Source organism: Syngnathus floridae, chromosome 1, assembly GCF_059516105.1.
Source record: "Syngnathus floridae isolate MCC-2025c chromosome 1, RoL_Sflo_1.0, whole genome shotgun sequence".
Lineage (NCBI taxonomy): Eukaryota > Metazoa > Chordata > Actinopteri > Syngnathiformes > Syngnathidae > Syngnathus > Syngnathus floridae.
Genome location: NC_142413.1, coordinates 10407102 through 10424950, shown reverse-complemented (window position 1 = coordinate 10424950; position 17849 = coordinate 10407102). Strand labels below are relative to the sequence as shown.

General features: G+C 42.4%; 3 protein-coding genes across 5 annotated transcripts; all 3 read left to right on the top strand.

Annotated features, from left to right (window-relative positions):
• The first annotated feature begins 952 nt into the window (after positions 1-952).
• Positions 953-12765, top strand: ogt.1 (O-linked N-acetylglucosamine (GlcNAc) transferase, tandem duplicate 1). Of its 3 annotated transcripts, none has more exons than XM_088356499.1 (22): positions 953-1332; positions 2093-2243; positions 3384-3627; positions 3745-3813; positions 7036-7152; positions 7238-7317; positions 7448-7643; positions 7748-7888; positions 7975-8075; positions 8209-8362; positions 8598-8699; positions 8809-8988; positions 9215-9373; positions 9496-9585; positions 9685-9810; positions 9917-10087; positions 10183-10299; positions 10477-10647; positions 10926-11078; positions 11169-11421; positions 11523-11646; positions 11736-12765. In XM_088356499.1, the coding sequence occupies exons 1-22, from the start codon at positions 1296-1298 to the stop codon at positions 11914-11916; spliced, it is 3117 nt and encodes a 1038-aa protein (XP_088212625.1). In that variant the 5' UTR covers positions 953-1295; the 3' UTR covers positions 11917-12765. The 3 variants fall into 3 exon arrangements, with proteins under 3 accessions (XP_088212625.1, XP_088212546.1, XP_088212697.1); XM_088356420.1 differs by having other exon boundaries at positions 2063-2243; XM_088356571.1 differs by lacking the exons at positions 953-1332; positions 2093-2243; positions 3384-3627; positions 3745-3813 and adding an exon at positions 3880-5728.
• Positions 12766-13437: 672 nt separating this feature from the next.
• Positions 13438-15425, top strand: atp5po (ATP synthase peripheral stalk subunit OSCP). Its single transcript, XM_088356690.1, has 7 exons — positions 13438-13545; positions 13820-13870; positions 13966-14076; positions 14151-14280; positions 14357-14469; positions 14564-14650; positions 15157-15425. Exons 1-7 carry the CDS (start codon positions 13477-13479, stop codon positions 15265-15267), a joined length of 672 nt encoding a protein of 223 aa, XP_088212816.1. The 5' UTR covers positions 13438-13476; the 3' UTR covers positions 15268-15425.
• Positions 15426-15861: 436 nt separating this feature from the next.
• On the top strand, positions 15862-17754 carry LOC148404008 (uncharacterized). The gene is made up of 2 exons (XM_088356805.1): positions 15862-16059; positions 16241-17754. Exon 2 carries the CDS (start codon positions 16244-16246, stop codon positions 16910-16912), a length of 669 nt encoding a protein of 222 aa, XP_088212931.1. The 5' UTR covers positions 15862-16059; positions 16241-16243; the 3' UTR covers positions 16913-17754.
• The last annotated feature ends 95 nt before the right edge of the window (positions 17755-17849 follow it).

Here is a 17849-nt window from a genome sequence, read left to right as displayed (position 1 = left end):
GCAGGCCACTCACTTATTATCATATTTACTGTTTTTCCTTTTAGTGTTTTAAATTTGTGGTATAGGCGTGTTTTTCATACAAATATTTACTTCCAATTTATGGACAAATTCGTACTAGTCGTAAGGAAGGAACTTCATCATAAAGCGAGGAATCCCCCCCCAGATCTCCGGGAGGGTTTTCTTCCAATTCGTTCACAGAGGTTGCCCCCTATTGACCATAATGTTGTACTTCACTCCAACCAAACAACCTTGAAACAATTATTTAAAGCTTTTATTCATTCGTTTCGATAATAACTATGGCTGTGATCTTTTGTAGTTGAATAACTCCCATGGATTAATAAATTAACTTGAATAAAGGAGACCTTTGGTATGATTCGAGTCAATATGTTCAATCACAATAATATATTGTCACGTGTGGACAATTATGTCCATGAAAATTAGTGTTACAGAAACGACTGCGTATTCTAAGATTTACATAGATAAGTTATGAATTTCACATGTATTATGGTTGGTGGGAAATAATTAAGATAATCGCCAACTCGTAATGTTACAGAAATAATTGTGTATTCTAAGGTTTGTATAGATAAGTTATGAATTTTACATGAATTGGTGGGAAATAAATAATAGAGTCGCAAACTCGTAATATCTGCACAGATCCGACAGTATTTTAGGCTGTCACGTGATCACTTTGCGCAACGGTTTTAGTCACCATGACTGTCCTTATCATTACTGCGCAAACATATACTTCCGCGCATAATAGTGCGCCACTGGTTTTTGATTTTTTTTTTTTTACAGAGAAGCCCGTTAGATTTGCGACTAGTTTACAAATAATGTAAAAATTCTACATACAAGTAATAAATCTTAAGTGAATAAAATAGTATTCGATGTTATAAGCGCTTTTTGCGTCGAATTGTCAAGAAGCGGAACTACTTTCTGCCTAAAATTTGGTTACACCCACTTCGCCATTTTCTACTCGTTGAGTGCATTGTCACGAAGCTATAGCTAGCTTTAGCTTGAGGCGAAAAAACAAATTTAATGTCACTCCGAATACCTATCGTGTAACGACTTTAATTGTTTGGGTATTTTTCAACCTGGTACGAGCTGCAACGTTAAGGTAACAGCGCGTGGCGTGACGAAAATCAAAGGTGTAACGGTTTTTCCGTTTGGCTGGCAACGTGCTTGCTGCTCGTTGTGGGACAAAGACGACTGCCGGGTCGGACCTCTTTTCTTTTTAAACTGTAAACCTGACGGCTGACACATTGACGTCCAACGCGCAAGACTCGAAGACCGAGGAGATGACGAGCTCCGTGGGGAACGTGGCTGACAGCACAGGTTGGTTTCGTTTTAAAAGAAAATGGCGTAAGAAGTGCGTGGAGGGCGCACGAGAAACGGGCCATCATTTTGATTTTTGATGTGATTGAGGTGTTACATAGTCAATATTAAATTCTACGTCATGTATCGTAGTAGTTTCAAACAGACAACACCGTATCGTCAGATTTTAGATTATTTATGTCATATACACTTGTATCATATGCAAGCTTGCTGTGGTTGGTGTGAATTAGATGTCTGGGGGATTAATACAAAAGCAATACTTTGGCATTGATGCCTTGTTGTAAATAAATGCTGTTATGCTGCTCCCCTGCCATATTTGTTTTTCACCCCATGCATGTGTTTCGTCGTCATATCGAAGTGAAGCAGTTGGCAGCATGCACTTTTTAAGTAAAATCATTTCCTTAACTTCTTGTACTGCTTAATGTTGACGTTTCTCATGCATGGAAAAATGCCCCTCTCTACAGAATGGCTAATTTAAAAAGTGGTTTTTAATTTCAGTTTTACCCACTTCTATTGAAATATGTTACTGTAACTCTCGAACTTTTTATCCACCTTCTTATGTTGAATGAAAAATTTCCATCTTTTCTGTTTAGTTTATGTAATTATTATATTTTATGAATATTTATGATTTATTTTTCATTTGTCTGCCATTTTCCATCCATCACATCTAATGTCTTGTTTCCCCCACCCCACCCCTCCCCCTGCTCCTTGGACTGTGTTGGTGCTCCAGAACCGACAAAACGTATTCTTTCCTTCCAAGGGTTGGCTGAGCTGGCACATCGTGAATATCAGTCGGGGGACTTTGAAGCAGCAGAGCGCCACTGCATGCAGCTGTGGCGCCAAGAGCCTGATAACACAGGCGTGCTGCTGCTTCTGTCCTCCATTCACTTCCAGTGCCGAAGGCTTGACAGGTGAGGTGGGCTCGTCAACGGTCCGATGCATCACGAGTCACAATTTCTTCTGTCGTCAGGAAATCATATTCTGGGATATTTGCTTGCTCATCAATTAAATAGCAGTTGTTGGTGGCTTGCGTTGTAACAGGTTTCATCATGAACTAATTGTCCAACATGTTGCAGGTTGAATTTTTGAACTTTGAGAATGTAAGTCTATTTGACCGTAATGTGGTCAGTGTACTCGTGTAGATTTTCAGTTTGAGATCAGATATTTGTGGACCAAATGGTGGTTTGCAAAATTTTGAAAAGTTTACTGTATGTGGAGTTCTTCTGTTGTAGCATGCCGGTAGACGTGCAGTGCTCAAATCACTTGGTGTGGGGTGAAAAGTTGTCAATCGCAATTTGTTTTTGCAATGGACCACTGCAGTCTGTGTCTGCTGCGTCACTCTGGATACAAGATTACATGCAATACAAGATTACATGCAATCACAGCGTCAATATGACATAGTGTGTTTTGTCGGGAGAGCTGGAGAAGTGTTTTGTTCTAGAACTTACTTGAAGTTGATACATTACAGGATGTGCCATCAAGTTAAGCAGGTGGCTTATTTTTTTCCTCCTCGGGAAATCCAAACCGATAGATAGTGATGTTTCTTCAGCTTAGACATGCCACCATCTTCTAAGGAAATAACGTGCTGTTCTTTCAGCTTATGCATGCAATCATTCACACAGGAACATCAAATGGTTGGTTGATGAGCCCATTTAAACTCTAAACAGTCAGAAGTACATAAACTGGCTCACATTAATTGTCAAGACTTGCTTTGTTTTCTACTTAGTTTTAATGATGCTGTTATAAGGTGAGCATTCCAGGAGGCCTATGTGCGCACTCCGCAAACTTAAATGCATCATTTGCATTACATTGAAGCGTGTGCAGTCAGATTAGTTCTGTCCATTCCGCTTTACTTTTTGCTTTTCTCCCTAAAAATGTAATCTGAAGTAACCTTGTTTGCAGTTGAGTAAAAAAGTGTCCAAGGCCGTGTGGATAAATATATGCTGCAGATTTCCTGTCATATACTGCTATTGCTCCTTTTCACCATGCGCCTTGGTGCTAAATAGTCACTTACCAACTTTGATTCATTCGTCCCGTTTCTGACCCAACAGGTCAGCTCACTTCAGTACGCTGGCCATTAAACAGAACCCGATGCTGGCCGAGGCCTACTCCAATCTGGGGAACGTGTACAAGGAGCGAGGGCAACTGCAGGAAGCCATTGAACATTACCGCCATGCTCTGCGACTGAAGCCCGACTTCATCGATGGCTACATCAACTTGGCGGCAGCTCTGGTCGCTGCAGGGGACATGGAAGGAGCGGTGCAGGCTTATGTGTCTGCATTACAGTATAACCCCGTAAGTCGAATGCTGCGCGCTGAACTCAGACCGAGCCACCAGTAGCCAGAGCAAGCAAAAGTAAGCTTCGAAACAGTTGTTTGAAAAATATTAAAGTGAGTTGTTTGTCTTTGCCAGGATCTTTACTGTGTGCGCAGTGACTTGGGCAACTTACTTAAAGCACTTGGGCGCTTGGAAGAGGCCAAGGTACGTTATCCTGGTCTGGTGTTCGAAATGATGTGGTGTTTTGATGTGTGCTTTTAGTGTCACTTCTCTTTCTGAAGCCATTCTATATCAACTGACTTTTGTTTTTGTTTTTTTGAACAAAAAGAAAAAGCCCATTATACAATATCTCAGAAAACAGGCCTAGTTCCTCCCAGTAGAATTGTGCCTTGCATACTTGGAGTTTTGGACCATAAATTGTCTAAAGCCCATGTGAGTAAACCTAAATAAAATCTTTTTTTTATGCTAAAACGTTTTCCATCAAATTTTACAAAAACGATTATAGTTCCCCACAATATTGTAGACTTCTTATATGCCTTCAACCTCATAAATTATCATTTGTCTCAATTCCTTTTGGTTTAGCTTGACCTTATACAAGAGGTCAACCCCCCCTTCCCCCTCTCTCCCCCTTTAGGAAGAAAGGCTCTAATAAGTGAAAACACTTGACACTCAATATTGTTTTCCATGCATTTGATAGTGTGACTGTGGGGGGAAAATACTGGCTCGGTCTGTGAAGAATATATGAACTGATAAGTCATTAGTTTATATTTGCAGTGCTAAAGATAAGATGGTTTGTAACCTAGCCACTGTACGTTAGTATTATCTCCAGTGAATGGACATTACACTTGTTACCTCCACCCCCACTCCCCCCTCCCCCCCATTCACACTGACCTTTTTTAGGCTCCTATTTGCCACTTCAGTTCTTTACTGCTTCTATTTGCCACTTCAATTCTCTCCCGACTACATGGGGCTCCCTTCCCGGGGTTGGGTCAAATCTGGAGGTGTGCAGTTGTCACAGTGGTTACAGGCCCTCTTATTTTATGCTAGATGGGGGTGGTGTGTTCCAGAAGTGGGGATGGAGTATGAGGGAGTGTCAAGCTCCTCTGCTCTGTCGCTCCACCCCCGCGCGCTTGCTAAGGATTGGTGGAGTGTGCGCGCCTAGAGCTGCCTTCCTGACCTATCACCCTTCCCCCAAAAGTGCCGGAGAGCTCTTCCAATAGTGCTTTTCATGCGCCCGATCTTGTTTTTAGTTAACTCTGTCTCACTATGCCATGTATTTTGTTATACCATGAAATAGTCAACCATGTGGTTGCAAAAGCTTAATGACGGTAAACTCAGGTTCCTTTCAGTGGTGCCTTCCATTGGTGTCAGGCAGTCAGCTCCCAATCTATACTCCACCTCCTGCGTCAGATGCGGCTCCAAAAGGACAGGCGTGCGCAGCAACGGCGATGTCTTCTTCATTTCAGAGCTGTGGAGGCTTCTAGATCCAAATAAACCACAGACTTTTCTCCCTACCCTATTGGCCAGGATTCAAGAGAGCAGGCCAGGACAAAGCATTCTAAGCATTAAAATATTTCCTGAAAATGCTATAAGGCAGAAAATCAACAATTTAATTCTTCTTCCATTTTGCTTCAGTATGTAATATCCCCCAAGCAATGGGATCAGTTCATTATGTTTAAGGTCAAGCCAGTAGCTGCCCTCCTGTCATGGCAACTAAACAAAATTCATACAACTGATAGAACTTGAAAGTATGAACACGCAAAGCCTTTCTTCCCCCTCTCTTCCCCCAAGCATTTTTGGGGTTTTCTTTTGAACGCAACATTTTTTGCATGAAAGAATACTAAATATAGTCGGTTTATGTTTGTTGTGTGTTTTGGAAGAACCTGCTACATTTCCATATTGAAAGACAAATGCATTGTTGATCCAATTTACTAACAATGTTGTTTCTGATTCTGTCTCTTTTGGTTTTTTCCTCAACTGAAATTGTTGTATAGAAGGTTTCAGGTGGGTGACACTATACCTGCGTAGGTGCCCGGCGGAAAGGAACACTAGGGGCAGCCTCAGTCTTCTCTTCTTCCAGCCAGCCGCGGCCACCACTCTGACAAAGTCCAAAAATATGGTAACGGGTTTGTAACAGCCAGCAAAAGAAAAACCACCTCACTTCATGCTTGAGCTCCTCTCTTGTGGCATCTCTTGAAGAGCAAATGAAAAAGAGTAGCAAAAGAAATGACAGTAAGCATTTTTAAGATATGCTTATACTAATGACTGAGTTTTAGATTAAGTACATAAAGAAACTTGGATTTGGAAGCAGTAATGGTGAAAAACAACTAAGAACGCTCTAACTCCTACATAACTCTTTATTACTTTCCAGTTTTGTTTTATGTTTCCCTTCTTTGTTGAGTTGCAGCGCTGTGATGATACCGATATTGCGCTGTGAGTCTACAGTAGCGCAGGGGCTGCGCAGCGATGCCCTCCAGGCAACTAAAAATGCACAGCGCGCCAGCATGCGACCCCCTACCCCAATCCCTGTGGCCTCTTGGTTGCAGACCACTCCACCCTTGAAACCAGCCTCGCCCCCAAATGCCCCAATTTCTCTGAAGTTTGGCCATCCCTATATTTCGCCCCCAACAGTCCCTGCGGACTTGAAATCATTTTCAAATCATAGCATTGCATTATAACCTTGCTCTGCTAATGTTTTCTCAATGACAAGAGAGAATGGCGGCTGTGAGTCTGTGCCAGTCTGGTGTGGCAGGTTCTCTGCCTGAGGGGGTGGTGTGTGGCTGTTGCACCAAGACGGTTGGCAAGCGAAGCAGCAAAGCGATGGCCTCTGCCACAAGCAAGGCTGCGCAAGCGTGGCGCATTGTGGTGGTGGTGGCGGCAAATAGTCCACCTCGCGCACCTGCGTGATTTTGTCGCGCAAGCATTTCAGGGACCATCACCTGCACAATCAGGTCACCATCGCAGGTTGTGAGATGTCGTACCTTCAGAAGTTCAAGTAAATTGTTTTGTTTAGTTAGATAATAGTGTAGCAGTTTGGGGTTGTAGCGCTTTTTAAGTGCACTGTAAGATTTATATTAATTTTGCCACCGGGCTTTTAAAATGGTGGCCATAACTGCGTGATGGTGGTCGATGTGTAGGTGTTGGTTGGATCAGCGCAGCGTAGGAAGAAGCAGTGCAGCTTCGCGCAGCAGACTTTGGCGCAAGCGAGCCCATGCTGTAGACTCACTTTTTGTTTTCCTGGAGACAAGTCACTAATTTTGCATTCTCTGCCCTTTTCTGTTTGTTTGTTTTTTTTTTTTTTTTTGCTTTTTATTCTCAACCTTTTTTTGTTTGTTTGTTTTTTTACAACCCCTTGTCCTCCCCCCTCCACACTATTCCCTTTCTATCTGTTTCCTTTCCTCTCTCTTTTTCCATTGGGAACTCAAGGCTTGCTACCTGAAAGCCATTGAGACTCAGCCTAACTTTGCTGTGGCGTGGAGCAACCTGGGCTGTGTGTTCAATGCCCAGGGGGAGATATGGTTGGCCATACACCATTTTGAAAAGGTCTGTTGCTATATTTTCCAAACACCTGGTAGAAAAATGTTGAAGTATCGTTTGTTAATCCCATATGTGTGTGTGTGTAATGAAGGCGGTGACTCTGGACCCAAATTTCCTTGATGCCTACATTAATTTAGGAAACGTTTTGAAGGAAGCCCGAATCTTTGATAGGTCAGTTATCTCAATCCTGACATGTATGCCTTACGCATCCTGTATAAAATAACTGAATCAGGTTAAAAAAAATAATAAAGTTTTGATGATGCGGTTGCATGCAATTCAGTGTCGTTGGTTGTGTTTCCAGAGCTGTGGCGGGATATTTGCGAGCCCTGAGTCTAAGTCCGAACCATGCAGTTGTTCATGGAAACCTGGCCTGCGTCTACTACGAACAAGGCCTCATTGACCTGGCTATCGACACATACCGCCGAGCCATTGAGCTGCAGCCTCACTTTCCAGATGCCTACTGCAATTTGGCAAATGCACTGAAGGAGAAAGGCAATGTAAGGCAACTACTGAGAGCATGGATTTGTACAATTGACACCAGGAGTTTGGAGGGTCTGTCACTTCATTTGACACTTATGTCTATTGGCCAATGTCTTTCCAGGTGTCCGAGGCGGAAGAGTGCTACAACACAGCTTTGCGTTTGTGCCCGACACATGCAGACTCCCTTAACAACTTGGCGAACATCAAACGTGAACAGGGCAACATTGAGGAGGCGGTTCAGCTTTACAGGAAAGCACTAGAGGTACAACTTGAAAAGCGTTTACAATTGGGCAAAATGTCAGTTCAAGAGAACGATTAAAATGGTTTCTATTAATGAAACGTTACCAGGTGTTCCCTGAGTTTGCTGCAGCTCACTCCAACCTGGCCAGTGTCCTGCAGCAGCAGGGGAAACTCCAGGAGGCCCTCATGCACTACAAGGAAGCCATCAGGTTTGCATTTGTACAATAATATACCATTTGGACATTTATTCTTGTGCAGCAGAACATGACGTTTTAAGTGTAAACAAGAATCATGCTGTTCACTGATGACACAAGGAGATAACACATTTGTCGTGATTTACAGAATCAGCCCCACATTTGCGGACGCCTACTCAAACATGGGCAACACGCTGAAGGAAATGCAAGATGTGCAAGGAGCGCTCCAGTGCTACACTCGTGCCATCCAGATCAATCCTGCTTTTGCTGACGCTCATAGCAATTTGGCTTCAATACACAAAGTATGTATTGTGACTTTTCTTCTGGTTGTAGCAGCACTTATTTTTTTGACATTTTATTCTATCAATCTAGCTCTGTTATTACAAGAATTGTTAGTAGCTGTAACTGTAGGATTACCCTTGCTACCGTTATGGGAATCGAAAAGGACAAAACGTTTGTACAATAATGCCATGGGTGAGTATTATTTATAATAAGAATGTATTATGCCTCTAATGTATGGGGATTTTGCTTTGTTAGGATTCTGGAAACATCCCAGAGGCCATTGCATCTTACCGCACTGCCTTGAAACTCAAGCCTGATTTCCCTGACGCTTACTGTAACCTGGCACATTGCTTGCAGGTTTGTGTTTTTTAGATTAGATTCTCACCATTTACATATTTGTTTATACGGATGGTGTTACGTGACAGTGTTTTATTTTTAAGTCATGGAATTTTTCCCTGTTTTTCAGATTGTGTGCGACTGGACGGATTATGATGAGCGCATGAAAAAACTAGTGAGCATTGTTGCTGACCAACTGGAGAAGAACCGCTTACCATCGGTGCACCCTCACCATAGCATGTTATATCCGCTCTCTCACGGCTTTCGAAAGGCCATTGCTGAGCGCCATGGAAACCTTTGCCTGGACAAGGTACGCTCTTGTCAAAGAAACATTTGAGTTGGGTTTGGGATGGTGGGCTCTGGTGGAAGTGACAGGTGCCACTGGGTTGTTGTCAGAAGTTTGGCTAGTGGATGTGAGGGTACCCTCAATCGTGACGTTGTTTTCGATTGATGTTCAAAATTCAACTTTGCAACTCTCCTACTGTAAAATGATCCCCTCTGACACTGTTACATGTACACATTTGTTTATTGAGCAGATTAATGCATTGCACAAACCTGCCTACGAGCATCCAAAAGATCTGACGGCCAGCGGTGGACGTCTGCGTGTTGGTTATGTCAGCTCAGACTTTGGCAACCACCCGACTTCCCACTTGATGCAATCCATTCCTGGGATGCATAATCCTGAGAAATTTGAGGTGAGTCACCGTCACTGTAAACCCTTCTTCTTTTGACTGCCCCCGTCAGGGCTCGCCACAGCAGAGAGAGGGTTTGAATAGAAGTATCTAATCGTGTATATTCTTTGCTCTTTTTCCCCAAGGTGTTTTGCTACGCACTAAGCCCCGATGACAGTACAAACTTCAGAGTGAAAGTCGTGGCAGAGGCTCATAATTTCACAGACCTCTCACAGGTAACCTACTGTGTTTTCTACTGATAATTGAAGCTACAAGTAAATGTGTCAATTTTTTATTAAAAGGGATTTTACTGATACTGGTACCATTACTTTTAGATTCCTTGTAATGGCAAGGCAGCCGATCGCATTCACCAAGATGGGGTTCACATTCTGGTCAACATGAATGGCTACACTAAAGGGGCTCGAAATGAGCTGTTTGCCCTCCGACCTGCTCCTATACAGGTAAGATAAAAACATTGACTCTTATTTCAAGCTTTATCTTTGGCCTTGTCTCAGAGTCAATCTTGTATGGACTGTTTAAACAACCTTTTTCCTTTCCCCACGTTAGGCTATGTGGCTAGGTTACCCTGGAACCAGCGGCGCTCCTTTCATGGACTACATCATCACTGACAAAGAGACATCGCCTGCCGAAGTAGTTGAGCAATATTCGGAGAAGGTTGCCTTCATGCCACATACCTTTTTCATTGGAGATCATGCCAACATGTTTCCTCATCTCAAGGTTTGTCCTGTCTCCATGTGCTGTCATTAATTTTCAGATAGTTATTTTTCTTAGTAGAGTCTCAAAATTGTGTCAATATTATTTTGTACCCACAGAAAAAGGCCGTGATTGATTTCAAATCAAATGGACACATCTTTGACAACCGCATCGTTCTCAATGGTATAGATTTGAAGGCCTTCTTGGACAGTCTGCCAGATGTCAAAGTGATAAAGGTAGGTAACATTTTTGAAGGTTGAACAAAAGTGGTATGAGTGATTAAACAAGACTAAAATGAGCACAAGTTTAGCTGACTAAGGATGACTTTTATTTTCATTTATTTCTTTGGCAATTTTGATCAGATTTGTTGAACATACAACTCAAACTTGAGTGAAATCTATTTTGTTGGCCAGATGAAATGTGACAGCAATCAGGAACCTGCTGCCGACACAAATGGAGCCTTGTCGATGCCTGTGATCCCCATGAACACGGCTGCAGAAGCAATCATCAATATGGTCAACCAAGGCCAAATACAGGTCACCATCAACAGCTTCACCGTCAGCAACGGTCTTGCCACCACACAGGTAGGCAGTACACAAAGATGATTGTTTTCCACACATTTCTAATTAGCCAGTGCTAATTGACATTCAAGCGATAGCTCTGCGCCTGATATAAATGTTAAGTTCGTTTGATGGTTCATGGAGATAAAACTTCAGTCTGAAAAATACCCAATTAACTAGCGGCTTACCGTTGGTTAGTGTAAATGCTCACATACGTGCTACGTGTTGATGTGGAGAACCCCTACTTGCCTTGTTTTGGCGTGCTCTGTTTATACACATGGTTATTTTCACCCCCTTTTCAGATCAACAACAAAGCTGCCACAGGGGAGGAGGTGCCACGCACAATTGTTGTGACAACCCGTTCTCAGTATGGTCTTCCAGAGGACTCCATTGTTTACTGCAACTTCAACCAGCTCTACAAAATTGACCCCCCAACTCTTCAAATGTGGGCCAATGTAAGTCAGAGCCTCTTCACTACACCTTAATAGTTTGTTGTTCTTTTTACACTTGTATTTGAAATGTTTTGCAACTCTTCCTCCCTACAGATCCTAAAACGTGTGCAGAACAGTGTCTTGTGGCTCCTTCGGTTCCCCGCTGTGGGTGAGCCCAACATCCAGCAGTACGCTCAAAACATGGGACTGCCAGCTTCCCGCATCATCTTCTCACCTGTGGCCCCTAAAGAAGAACATGTCAGGAGGGGTCAGCTGGCTGACGTGTGCTTAGACACGCCTCTATGCAACGGTCACACCACAGGCATGGATGTTCTGTGGGCTGGTACTCCCATGGTTACTATGCCAGGTGACGTTTTGGTTATTTTACTATAAAACACACTATTTTTAATGACTGTGTGAACTATCAATTGACTTGATTGTTCTCCATGAACATCATTCTCACAAAAGGTGAAACCCTTGCCTCACGAGTAGCTGCTTCACAACTCAACTGCCTTGGCTGTCCGGAACTCATCGCCCATAGTCGACAGGAGTATGAGGACATCGCGGTCAAACTGGGCTCTGACATGGAATAGTAGGAAGAAATTCATACTACCTTGATTAAACCATTGACATGTTTGACAAGCTTGTGGCTGATTGATTCTTTATTTTTCTCTCTCTCAGCCTGAAGATGATTCGGGCACGTGTTTGGAAGCAGCGCATCTGTAGTCCTCTCTTCAACACCAAGCAGTACACAATAGACCTGGAGAGGCTCTACTTACAGATGTGGGAGCACCACAGCAAGGGCAACAAGCCGGAACACATGTTTCACGTCCACGCAGTAGAAACTGGTGACAGCGCCTGAACTGGAAGCCCTCCTGGAGACAAATTATAAAAATACCAGTGTTTTCCTCCCCAACATCTTTATTCCAAACCATGATGAGCGTCCTAGTTTGGATGGTTTACTCACAGCCACCCCTCTCCTCTGTGAATGATTGTGTTGCACGCTCTCTTCTAAGTGGGGCCCAGTGTCATGAGCACAGACACATTTATCCCCGCTCGATCCTTATCACATTTTGTATCGTGAGGGACACTACAGTAGAGGAAACTGAGACATTTGAGTGACCACTGAACACACTGAAGTACTTGGATCAGTCGTTGTACTCTGCTGTTTGCGTGTGTGTGTGCGTGTGGATGTACAGGACTAATTGAAGCTTGGGGTGCAAATACCACCCTTATAGATGTTGTATTTATAAAAGGATCCATGGCTTGTTTTGTTGTATGAGAAGGCCGCTCCAAGGAAATTGTAAGTCTTACACAAGTTCTTTCAGCTTTAAACACTTCATTTTAGCGGAGATTGCAGCCAGTTTCTCCAAAGATGTTATTTTACGACAAAAAGGAGTTGATGTGCAAAATTGTTTGGGTAAAGATAAACTCTCCTTACCAAATCTGCAATCTCTACCCCGTCTCATCTTGATGTTATACTGATAACTAACATTAATGGTAATTTGGCTAAAGATGTTCAAGATTTAAATTGCAGAATAGCTGAAAGAACAAATTTAACTTGTTTTAAATCACACTGAAGGAACAGCCTAGGTAAGTATTTTCTGAGCCGATTTGTTTTTGTATAGTCTTTGTTTATGCTGTCAGTTATGCTTTGCTCTAGACATGGGGAAAATAAAGATGGCAATTTGTGGGGGGAAAAAAAGTCAAAGGTTTTTCTGTGGATTAGTTTAACGAAGTGACTCGGTGGGGCATTAATATAAAGCACAGTTGGTTTGGCTATGGGAGGATTGATGAAAGTATGCACAAATACAATGCCTCTACGCAGAGTTTCCGGCCAAGCAAGATCATTTCCGTTTGTTCATTGTCATGCAGTTTGATCCACACATTTATGAAAGAAGCTTGCTTAAACCCTCAGTCTTTGGACTATTTTAATGTTGAGCCACAGGGGCATGGATTCGGTTTATACGTTACATTTATGTTACCATAATGCAATCCTACTGAGACAATTCATTTTGACGAGGTGCAGGATACTTCCACACTCTACTTGTACTGGCATGCTCACTTCAGTATCGTTAAAACACTCGACCTTTATACTATAAGCAATGCACAAACCAACTACAACAACACAAAATTTGAGGTTTTTAAATAACTGTAAACTCCACTTATCTAATATAAACAAACGCACACACGACACAGCGTTCACTTTCGTTCCATTTCGAAGAGTGGTGGCCTCCGACTACCTGAAGCATGTCCTAGCTCGAAAAAGGCAAACAATCTTCTACTTAACATTAACAAGATAAATGATTTATAATTAAATGCGGTAAAATGAGGAATGGTAATTGTGTTTATTTGTATTAATGGCCACACTCGATTTAAAGGACTACAACCCCCATGAATAAACACGACGTCTTGATTGCACATGCGCAGTCCTTGCTTCCAGTCCGGACAGCTGGAGGAGAAAATGGCAGCACTCGTTTTAGGACAGCAGGTAAGACGTTCAATGATTTTACACAATTGATTGATTTTACACTAGCTCAAACTCGGTATTCGTGTATTTACAAGTTATTCTACGCACTATAAACTTGGCGAAGTCGTACTGTTGATTTTAAATGTCAAATAATTTACACGACGCTTTGCACTTGAATGACTGCTAAAGTGCTAGCCTACGCGTTAGCTGCAATAGACAGTATGTGCGGTAATGTGTATACACCCATGTTCGTGGCATCGTTGATGTTAGAATTTTGCTACTTGTGTTCGTGCAGGCTCGCCAGTTTAGCACATCAGCCATTAGGCCTGTATCCAAACTGGTGAAGGTAAATATTAATGACAGAACATGCTGCGTGGCCGAACGCTCATATGAAAGAACTTTGTGTTTTGTTTTGAATCTCATTTTGAATTCCCCCTTAAGCCACCCATCCAGGTTTATGGAGTGGAAGGTCGCTATGCCACTGCTCTGTTTTCTGCTGCCAGCAAGCAGAAAAAACTGGACCAAGTGGAGCAGGAGCTGAGCAAAGTGAACGTAAGTAAAGAGGGTTTTATGAATCCAAGCATATTTGAAAGATTGATCTGCTTAAAGGCTGCTTTTCCCCACAGGCCCTCATCAAGGACCCCAAAATTTCAAGTATTGTCATGAACCCTCACGTGAAGCGCAGCCTCAAGCAGAAGACCTTCCATGATGCCCTTGCAAAGGCAAAAGTCTCTCCTATCACAACAAACCTCATCAGTGAGTTGCCACTTTTTTTTTTAATGTTGTCTGCATTGTCTCTATAGCTTTGGCTATAATATACTTGTTTCTGCAGATGTTCTGTCTGACAATGGTCGTCTGACTCTAACCGGTGATGTCATCGCTGCTTTTGGCAAAATGATGAGTGCACATCGCGGAGAGGTGATCTGCTCAGTAACTACTGCTCAGGTAGGTCGCACAAATGCTTCTGCCTATCATGTTGTCAACAAGTATTTATTGTAGCTAAACATACACACACCTCATCAATATATAATCATTTCAGCCTTTGGATCCAGCCAATCTCACTGAGCTGAAAACCGCACTTAATGGATTTCTTCAGAAGGGTGAAACGATCAAGCTGGAAACCAAGGTACAATTTTAATCAACAATTAATTTTCCTTCCATCCTGTTTTGTGATCAATGGTACTGTATCATAAGCTACCAGGGCCAAAGCAGACATGGGTGTCGCCATATTATAATGCATTCTTGCTAACTACATAACAGTTTGATAACGTTTCATTGAGCAGACTACTTTGATTATTGTTTTAGACTTAGACCCAATTTTAGTCATCCCTTGAGATTACTCTTTAGGGAAATTCTGGTTCCAATAGCTTATACATTAATAGGTGCTTTTTCCTACGAATAACCAAGGAATGTGTGAATTTGCAAATTCTGAACTGAGAATAGGGTCTATTGAATCTCTATTTATTACGGATACATGAGAATGTTATCTACCTTATTTTATTATTATTTATTTCCATTAAAACCTTTTAACTCCCCATTTATTGTAACTGTGTGCAGTATAATCTAACTGTACCACTAGGATTGTGCAGTGAGAATAACAAAATGTGACTTAAAATGTTCTCCTCTTTCCAGTCCGATCCTTCAATCTTGGGTGGCATGATCGTCAGTATCGGGGACAAGTACGTGGACATGTCCACAAAGACAAAGATTCAGAAACTGACCAAGATCATGAGAGACTCCTAAGTCCCGTGGACTTCATCTTGCATCTGTTTTAGAAATGACCATCAAGTGAACAAGTGCTGATACATGTAAATTGTTACCTGTTTGGCATTGCAGTTGCGCCAGAAATCAGTGTCTGTCCTGAAATTCATTTGGATGTCAATAAACCTCCCAATAATATACTTCTGTGTGTGTGGATATGTTTCAATTCTTAGTCCACTGACTGGTGACATCTTGCAGAAACGCAAATCATATGAGATCCAGTAGAACTAGTACTAATTCAGACATTACTAGACATAGGCATTGTTGGTGTATCAACACAATTATTTAATGTCGTATTTGATCGTGGTTGTGTTGGGAAGAAAAAATGACTCAATCTTACTGAAGGCCACTACCGTACATGACCACGTTTTCTTTGTCTTGTTCAGTTTTCAGCACGGCGAACACATTTAAGCGCGACATGAATTATAATGACTCCAAAATGTTAGCGTTGTGTAATTTAAAAGAAACAAAAATATTACTGCTTGGATGAGCATTCTACTTGTCCATGTCAACGTTTCATTCTCCAAAACATGACGTTTTTCCCGGAAGTACGACATCGTTAAACCCGCGCATGCGCAGTGATTCCATCTTGCTACATATTTTTTTTCAGGAAAAAATGGCTTCCTGTCTCATCTCGCCTACTGTCTGAAGGATTAATAAAAAGATGAAACCACTACTTCCTTTTATTTTCGCACATCAAGGCGTACTTGACAGACATGACCATTGTTAACGACACAATATTAACATTTGGTCGTATGTCATCCCAAGACTGAGGTAAGTGAGGCCCTCCAATCTAGGTTAGCATTTTTTTAAACTTCGCTACTTGCATGCTACGCTTCCTTGTCTTGTCGAGATTAAATGTGCGCAGCGATCAAATTTATCTTATTTATATGATTGCGTGATTAACATGAGTTAGTGTTATTTTGGTGTGCCCCCCCCCCCCCCCCCCCAACAGAAAATGATGCATCAAGTGACCTGTAGCAGCAGCAGCAGTGACTTCTGTATGAGTGGACCTGCAGAAGACTGCCATCCGGCAAGCCGTTTTGACTTATGCAGCCTCCAATCTCACAAGTTCTACCCATGCTCCCCCACAAACTCTGGCTTGCACCTATCATTCACAGGCCTGGCTCCTTTGCCACAGAACATGCACAAGGTGATGGCGGGTACGACGCAGGAGACCCAGAATACTTTTCAGCCTCTGCCACTAACAACTATCAATAGTGGAGGGGTTGCAGGGCCTGACGGCACCAAAAAAAATACAGGCAAAGTGAAGTCTGGGAGGAGAGGCCGACCACTGGGGACCACCAAGTTAGCTGGTTACCGCACAAGTACTGGACGTCCACGTGGGACCACAAGAGCTGCTGGTTTTAAAACCAGTCCTGGGAGGCCCCTCGGTACCACCAAAGCAGCCGGCTATAAGGTGAGCCCTGGCAGGCCCCCCGGTAGTGTCAAGAGTCCGGCGAGGCTCAAGGAACAGCAAAGTGGCGGTGATGCTCCCAAGAAACTCGAATTTAGTCCGAGCAAACTGGACTTCACCAGCTGTGATCTTCCATTGCTTGCCTATGCCATGATGGAGAAGAGAAACTTGTGCGAGCCTCTCGTGAAAGCCGATGAAACCGGTTCATAACATCAGAGCGCAGAAGAAAAAAAAAAACCATGACAGCCAAGCACTCAACTTCCTGACTCTATTTCAGTGTACAGTCTTAGCTACATCAACAAATTCCCTTTTACCAAGATGCACTTGGCAGGGAAGTTTGCATGTTATCATTTTGGTGGTAAGAAATTGAGTCTTTTGTCATAATGTGATCCCTCCTTGAACACATAGGACCAGTATCTTGTACAATTTTCTAGATAAGTATTTTGTGATAAACAGCCAATCACAACACCACCATCTGAACTTCTGTAAATGTGTTATCCACTTCTTGAAATACTCTTGCTTGTTTTCTGGTCAATTCCAGATTTTTGGGACAGCCGGTTCAAGTGTTAAATAGTGTTGTTTATGATATATGTACAGTATCATAAACCAGTATTCCCAACCTTTGTTTAGCCAAAGTTTTACATGGAGGGGAAAAAAAATCCCTGAAAACCACCAAACAAAAATGGCACAATGGTTCATTGTTTTTTTTATTAAACTACTGCTATCTTGTCAAAGAGCATTTAAATGCTTTAGCTGTCATTATATGTCGGTGGCATAGATAGTGACATCGTTTGTAGTAAATAATCTTGGGACCAAGTAAGTCAAGTTGGAGGGTGGCATGCCTCACTTGTCACACAGGTTGGAAATTTCTGATACAAATTTTTAATACATTGTGTTGGGAACGCCATTGTTACCATGTTTGTCTGACTGACGGTGTTAAACGCCCCCACGTACTTTTCACTATGTCTTGTAACCATATTACTTACAAATCCACAGCATGTTGTTCCAGTTTGTTGGGGAAAAAAATCCAAATAAAATGTTTTTTGCTCATAGCTTATTGTTAAATGGAAGGTGTGATTCCGTCTGCGTACGCCAGAGGCCCCCCGTCTCTAAATAGAACGATTAACCTGTAAAATGACGAATATGT